The 8,274-nt window shown below is 37.7% G+C and overlaps 1 protein-coding gene across 1 annotated transcript in view; it reads left to right on the plus strand.

Annotated features, from left to right (window-relative positions):
- Nucleotides 1-1,269: 1,269 nt before the first annotated feature.
- The window catches only part of HGD (homogentisate 1,2-dioxygenase), a 92,477-nt gene continuing 85,472 nt past the window's right edge, over nucleotides 1,270-8,274 (plus strand). Inside the window, exon 1 of the mRNA XM_036744591.1 lies at nucleotides 1,270-1,460. Within this exon, the coding sequence (XP_036600486.1) occupies nucleotides 1,443-1,460 (18 nt within the window). The 5' untranslated portion in view covers nucleotides 1,270-1,442. The remainder of the gene's footprint in view (nucleotides 1,461-8,274) is intronic.

An 8,274-nucleotide genomic window follows, 5' to 3' on the forward strand; every position in this document is an offset into this window, starting at 1 on the left:
ATTTAGAGCATTTTTTCATTTGACTATAGATATCTTTAATTTCTTCCTCTGAAAACTGACTGTTCACATCCTTTGACCATTTATCATTTAGGGAATGACTTATATTCTTATAAATTTGACTCAGTTTTCTGTATCTTTTAGAAATGAGGCCTTTATCAGAGACACTGGTTGTAAAAATTCTTTCCCAATTTTCTGTTTCCCACCTAATCTTGGTTGCATTGGCTTTGTTTGTACAAAAACTTTTCAATTTAATGTAATCAAAATTAGCCATTTTGCATTTCATAACACTCTCTAGCTCTTGTTTGGTCATAAATTCTTCCCTTCTCCATAAATCTGACAGGTAAATTATTCCTTGCTCCTCCAGATTGCTTATAGTATCAGCCTTTATATCTACATTGTGAACCATTTTGACTTTATTTTGGTATATGGTGTGAGATATTGGTCTGTGCCCAGTTTCTGCCATACTGTTTTCCAGTTTTCCCAGCAGTTTTTGTTAAATAGTGAGTTTTTATCCCAGAAGCTGGAGTCTTTGGGTTTATCAAACAGTAGACTACTATAGTCATTGACTTCTGTGTCTTGTGTACCTAACCTATTCCACTGATCCACCACTCTATTTCTTAGCCAGTACCAAGTAGTTTTAATGGCTGCTACTTTATAATACAGTTTAAGATCTGGTATGGCTAGGACACCTTCCCTTGCATTTCTTTTCATTAATTTTCTTGATATTTTGGACCTATTGTTCTCCCAGATGATTTTGGTTGGTATTTTTATAGCTCTATAATTTTTTGGTAGTTCAATTGGCATGGCACTAAACAAGTAAATTAATTTAGACATAATTGTCATTTTTATTATATTAGCTCGGCCCAACCACAAGCAACTGATGTTTTTCCAATTATTTAGATCTGACTTTATTTGTGTGAAAAGCGTTTCGTAATTGTGTTTATATAGTTCCTGGGTTTGTTTTGGCAGGTAGAGTCCCAAATACTTTATAACGTCCACAGTAATTTTAAATGGAATTTCTCTTTCTATCTCTTGCTAATCCTCTCCATCTAAAGGTCACTTTACCACCCCTTTTTAAAATCTTCACTTCATTGGACTGTTCTTTAGTCTATCTCCTTTCCCCTCAGTCAATAATGCAAAAGGAAGAGAAATCCTTCCTGCAACCAGTCAGAAAGAGTTCTGGATCTGATTTTAAACACACTACAAACAAACCTTACAAAGTAATGTCAATAACCTCCGGCAGGTACGTTGGACTTTATCACTTGCACACCAAGCAGTTTAGAAATTCCTCTTAGCAGTTGACTAATAAATAGCAGATAGGTAAGAAGACAGAAAGAGAGAGAGACTGGATTAAGAACTATTGCCTATAAAGAGCAGCACTTCAGCCAAATACTTTCTTTGTGTTTGGGTTTGGTGAAGACCCCAAAGGCTGCGAGAGGAGAATGCTGGCAGACTTGAAGGTAAGACATGATCTGGAAGGTTTCTGTAGCTAGAAGCTGCATAGATTTCTATAGAACTTCATAGAAATTATTTAACAGGTTATATAGCAAGGGGACAGCTAGGCGGCATAGTGGATAGAGTTCCAGGCCTGGAGTCAGGAAGACTTACTTATTTCCTGCAGTTCAAATCTGGCCTCAGACACTTACTAGCTGTGTGACCCTGGGCAAGTTACTTAAACGTGTTTGCCTTAGTTTCCTCATCTGTAAAATGAGCTGGAGAAGGAAATGGCAAAAAACTCCAGTATCTTTGCCAAGAAGACTCCAAATGGGATCATGAAGAGTCGGATGCCACTAATATAGCAAGGAATTCTGGCTGTCTGCTTTTTAGGAATTATTTCTGACGCTATATAAAGACACAGAACCTCAGAATGTTAGAACTAGAAGGGTCTTCAGAGATCATTTAGGACCATATGTTTCATTTTACAGATGAGGAAACAGGACACCAAGAGGAGAAGTGACTTACCTGAAGTCACACAGTGGCAGAGATGGGACAAGAACATGTATTTCCTCCCTCCCAGAACACTGTGCCTCCCACTATCTCATAGAGGCCTTGGGGTTTAGAAACCTTGAAATGTCAGTCGTACCTCTCCCACTTCCCATCCACCTCCTCCCCACCCCCATCCCCTCCGGACCTCATCCTATAACCCGCCCCTTTCCTGCTCCCCCCTCTGCCCCCCTTCCCCCCTCACTTATACACCACACCTGCCAACCAGGGACTCTGTGACTGTCAACCATACTGAAAGGTTTCCCTTCTAGGTGACAGATTTGTTTGCTGCTGCCTCCTGCACTGTCTTGCAGCAGTAAGACCACTACTCTGCTGACACTGGCTGACATTGCTCACAGCTTCCCTCTCCAGACTTCACACCCCTTCTCCTGCTGCTGGAGCTGACTGGGGAGGAGAGGGGAGTGGTAGGGGATGTTCCCCAATCCTCCAATCAGATTGAGCTGTTTATGCTGTCCAGATTATTATTAAACTCAAAATGAAATTGTGGCTAACAAGGACTCCAGCCTTTCCCCTAAGGGATAATGTTTTCTGTGTACTTAAAGGAGAAGGTGTATACTTACAGGGGAAAAAGAAAATAATGTTATTTTAATGCCTGCCATTAGACCTCAGAATGACAGACTGTATGATCTCTCCTGGATAATAAGATAGGATGACTGGACATCATTATCCTATCATGATAAGATAGTGACTACTTTTCAAATATATGGAAATGAATTCAGATTAATTGCAGTGACCAATCTTGATCCTCTCCAGTATCAAAGGATGACATAGGATCCCCTTCATAGGGAGTGAGGACTACAGGTACAAAGTATTGCATAAGCTATCAGCCAAGGTCATTTTGTCAGTTGGTTTTTCTTTCCTGTTTTCCTTAGTTTCAAGGCCGTTAGATTTGTAGGGGTGGGGGATGGGGGTGGACATTTTGGAGATGACTGTGGTATAGGGACAGTTTGTTCAGTCATTTTCAGTCATGTCTGACTCTTCATAACCCCATTTGGAATTTTCTTGGAAAAGATATTAGAATAGTTTGCCACTTCCTTCTCCAACTTATCGTACAGATGAGGAAACTGAGGCAAACAGGGTTAAGTGATTTGCCCAGGGTCACTAGGCTAGTAAGTGTCTGAGACTAGATTTGACCTCAGGAAAATGAGTCTTCTTGGTTCCAGCCCACTGCTCTATCCACTGCACCACATAGCTGCCCTTGGTATAGGGACAAAGTCATCAGAGGCCAAAGTCGTCAGTAAAACTTCTTTCAAAGAAAAAATAAATCAATTCATTCTTTGTGACACCTAATCTGATGCCTCCCATTCCCATTTTACAAAGATTAGAAGAGACAAAATTATTTGTCCAAGTTAATACACCTAATAAGTCTTATCATTAATAATTGCTAGTCAGTTGGAACTTGAACCCAGGTCTCTTGGCTCCCAATTCCAGTGCTCTTTCTACTGCTTTAACCCATTTCTTTATATTTATTTTAGATATGGGAAAACAGATGTAAAAGGCTTTCCTGGATGTACCCACCTGATCAGGAATAGTACCAAAACTATCCCTTGACTACATATCTATTTTACAAAACACTCTCCTCAGATCTAGGTACAGTAGCAATAGATGATGGTGCAGTAGAAGGATGAAATTAAGTTTTTAGCATACTGGAGCACAAGTCAAAGGAAGGAGAAAGGTGAGATGAACCTGATGGCAAATATAGTATTCTGCACCCATAGGCCCCGACCCTAAATGTATTTCATTTCCTCTTCTTTAAGAGCTAGCTTGGTCGTTTCAGTTAATTAGACTTTGGATACCATTTAGAGATTTTTCATTTACATTATTTTATATTGTTCTCTTGTTTCTGCTTACTTCCCTTTGCATCGGTTCCTACAAGTATACTATGTTTCTCTGAATTACTTCTATTTATGATTTCTTATGGTACAATAGGAAGAAGGTAGGTGGGTCAGTGGATGGAGTGCTGGTCCTGGAGTCAGGGAGACTTGACTGCAACTAGCTGGGTGACCCTGGTCAAGTCACTTCATACTGTTTGCCTCAGTTTTCTCATCTGTAAAATGAGCTGGAGAAAGATATAGCAAGCTACTCCAGTATCTTTGCCAAGAAAACCCCATGGACAGTATTGGTATGCTATGGTCCACAGGGTCACAAAGAGTCCTGCGTAACTGAACAACAATAACATGCCACAATAGCATTGTTAGATTCAAATGGAATAATTTTTCCAATCATCCGCAAATTTGTTTCTAATTTTTGGCTGTTCAAAAGTATCACTATGAATATTGTGGCAAATGTGAACTTACTTTTCTAGAGATATGTGCCCAGTAGATGGATCGGGGGAACAAACGCAAATTTTAATGACTTCTCAAATAGTTCCAAATTGTTTTCTAGAAAAAAATGGGCCAATTCACAGTTCTTTTTTTAATTTTTAAACTTAAATACAAAATAGGAAAAGAAAGAAGAAACAAATGCATACTAACACTTAAATACAAAATAAGAAAAGAAAAAAACATTGCCATGTGCACAGCAGGACATTAAGAGAGGATTCAAAATATAAAGCAATAAATTTCCATTTCAAGAAAACCTATGTAATAAATACCAGACATTGCGTTTAGAGCTGTCCATCTTTTCTTTACTTTCTTGTAGGTTTTATTTTGTTTTCTGCTATGCACTTTTTACTTTGTTCTTTTTTCTCCCTTTCCTTCCTCCCTCCCCCAAATATAATTAAATATGGATATATATATATACATACATGCACACATATACATATATAAATAATATATATTATGTGTATATATGAATGTATGTATATACACGCATTCATATATACGCACGTATACATACATATACTTACTATGCATACATATACATAGATATCTGTAATCATACACATATATATATATATATATGTGCCTATGCATCTATGTAAGACCATCCTATACTTGTTTGTGCTCTGTTTCTCCGAAGGTGGATAACATCTTCCTTCATAAGTCCAAGTCTTTCTCATATTTTTTCTCATATTTTTCTAAATCTACTAACTCATCATTTCCTACACCACAGCAATATTCCAACCTTATACTGTACAGTTATTTTAATTAGTCTAAAACAATATTGATTAATATGGTTGACATGTAGTTTCCCTATTTTTCTCTTTTGATTAAATCTATTTTAGCTTAACTTTGTCTGAGATCATGATTACTACCCCTGCTTTTTTTCCCTAATAAATTCTACTCATGATCTTTATTTTATGTTTGTGTTTATCTCTTATTTCCTATCCTTCCTGACTTCTCTATTTCTACGTGCTACCTTGCCCTCCCACTACTTAGCCTAACGCCTCTCCAAGGATCCCTCCCTTATCCTGTCCCCCCACCCCCACCCTTTTCCCTTGCCTTCTTGTTTCTATCTAGAAGACTTTTATAGCCTTCCAAATACATATATATATATATGTATATGCATATATATGTATATATGTTGTTCCCTCTTTATCCTATTCCCGACCCCCTTCTAATGCCCCTCTTATCCTCTTTCCTCACCCTCTTATTTCTTTACAAATTTAGAAGACTTTTATTCCTTTCTAAATGTGTATATTGTTGTCTCTTTAACCCAGATCTGATGTGAGTAGAGTTCCCTCTAAAAATCCCTCCCCCATCCCTATCACCCTAGCCTTTTATTTCTTTCTGAATTTAGATTTTTTATACCCTTCTAGATATATATGCATTGTTTCCTCTTTAACCCATTCCTGATGACAGCAGAGTTCCAGAATTACCAACCCTCTTCCCCATCTAATTCCTCTGTGTCAGTTCTTCCTCTCACACCTCATTTGTATAAGATAATTACTCTTTTAACTTTTTCCTAGATGGTATTACTTTTTAGAATCACATCCTACTCAGTTCTACCCCAGTGTTTCTTTCAAACTACCCAATGACTAATTACAGTCTCAGAGATACGGTTTACATTTCCTCGTGTAAAAATAAACAGTCTGTCCTTATTGAATCCCTTGTAATTAGCCTTTGATGTTTACCTTATATTTCTCTTGGATCTTGTGTGTCCAATTTTCTATTAAGTTCAGGTCATTTTTGCAATAAAATCCTGAAAGTCTGGCAATTCATCGAATATCCATTTTGGGGGGGGTTCAGGATTATGTTTAACTTTGCTGGCTATGATATTTTTGGCCATAACCCCAGTTCTTTTGCTCTTAAATATATAGTGTTCCAAGACCTGAGGTCTTTTAACGTTGCTGCTGCTAGGTCTTGTGTGATTCTAATAGTGGATCCACCATATTTGAATTGTTTTCTCCTTGTTTCTCATATTTTCTCCTTGAGTTGGGGTTTGGGAATTTGACTATGATATTCCTGTAGGTTTTCCTTGTAGGATCTCTTTCAAGTGGTGATTGGTGCATTTTTTTTTTCTATTTTAACTTTCTCCTCTTATTCTAACACTTCTAACACAGGACAATTTTCTTTAATTATTTCTTGTGTTATTGTATCAACATTCTTTTTTTGATTGTAGCTTTCAGGTAGACCAATTATTTCTATGCTTTTTTCTCCTTGATCTATTCTCCAGATCAGTTGTTTTTCTTATGAGATGTTTCACATTCTCTTCTATTTTTTCCTTCTTTATATTTTATCATTTCTTGGTCTCTTATAACTTTGCTGGCTTCTCCATGCCCAATTTTCATCTTCAAGTGGTCATTTACTTCCTTAAGATTCTGGATCTCCTTTTCTAGTTGGTTAACTTTCTTTTTACAACCTTCTTGTTTTTCTTGGATTGTTCTTTTAAAAGAAATTCCTCAATCTCTCTCATTTCATTTTTAAGTTTTTAAGTTCTTCTATGAATTCTTTTTGGGCAAGTGACCATTTGACATGACTCTGGGGTAGGAAAGGCTTTTTTTGCTTCAGTATCCTCCTCTGAAGACAAACCCTGGTCTTCTCTATTCCCACAGTAACTTTCTATGGATGGATTCTTTCTCCTTTGCCTGCACATTTTAAAAAATATTTATAGCAATTTGTTCTAATCACCTCTAGTCCTGCGGCATGGGGGATGGTGCCTCTGGCCTCAGGTTCTTCTTCAGTTATTCCCTGTGGCCTGGAACCAGAACCAAGAACTTCACCCTGTTGTAAGTGTCCACAGCCACCAGTCTCTCCCATACCGTGTGCCCTCCCCCCACCTCCGGATTATGTATTAGCAGCACAGCTGGGCCTGGCATCCCTTATCAGCAGAGGTTCCCTCAATCTTCCGCTCCTCAGACACCCAACTCCCCACACTGTCTGGGAGGTGAGAATCCTGTGCCAGAGGCCAAGGCTACCCCCCAACCCAACAGACTCACTGCTTGCTGTTCCTATGGAATTAGCCTGGAGGTGTTTATACTTCACAAGGACAAAACCTCAGTCCTGGGATTTTCTTTTTGGTAGGACTACTATTCTGTCCCCAACTCTTGTTTATTTTTGCTGCTCAACTTTTGCTCTGAGGAGTTATTTTGTCTTGCTTGGGGTGGGGGGGAATCTGGAGAGTTTGAAATTTTCTGACCTACTCTGCCATCTTCCCAGCGACTATTTCAATATCAATATTGAAATATTGAATATTTTGATATCAAAAAGTATCTGTATCAAAAGCCAGTTTGCTGGGTATGTGTTGAAATCTCAAAGTTGTTTCAATTTGCATTTCTTTTTTAGTAATTTGGAATATATACACACATACATATGCATATATGTATATGTATATATGTGTGTGTGTCTGATGGCTGTTAAGAGTTTACAATTTTCTGAAAATTGTTCATATATTTCAATCATTTATCTATCACATATTTCTTTTTTTCTTATCATATTATTTCTACCATTTATCTATCTTTTAAATTGTCCTTTTTTCCCCCCCTACTTCAGGGGTGGGGAATCTCAAGCATGCAGACCATTCCTGGCTTTTGTCTTCATTTTAACAAAAGTCTGTCAAATTTTATAAATGCAAGTCTCTGTCTACCAGTAGGTCTTATTTTGATTCTCCCATACCCCTTTTAAAATCAATAAGTCTAATTATATTTATTACTCTCTTCTATTTCTCTCTCCTTATATTCTCTTGCTTCTCTTCCCTTATTCTACTAATGTTCTCTTCTTTTCTCAATTCCTTTTTTTAAACTCCCCCCCCCCATTTTTTAAAAACATTCCCTACTCCAAATTTAAAAGTCCTTTTTGGAGATTTGGGTTGGGGACACAGCCCTCAAATAACTTTACTTCTTTGAGGTTGTTGGCCCTCACTCGATGAAAAACAAAATCCATTTCTTCC

Source organism: Trichosurus vulpecula, chromosome 2 (assembly GCF_011100635.1).
Source record: "Trichosurus vulpecula isolate mTriVul1 chromosome 2, mTriVul1.pri, whole genome shotgun sequence".
NCBI classification, from domain to species: Eukaryota; Metazoa; Chordata; class Mammalia; order Diprotodontia; family Phalangeridae; genus Trichosurus; species Trichosurus vulpecula.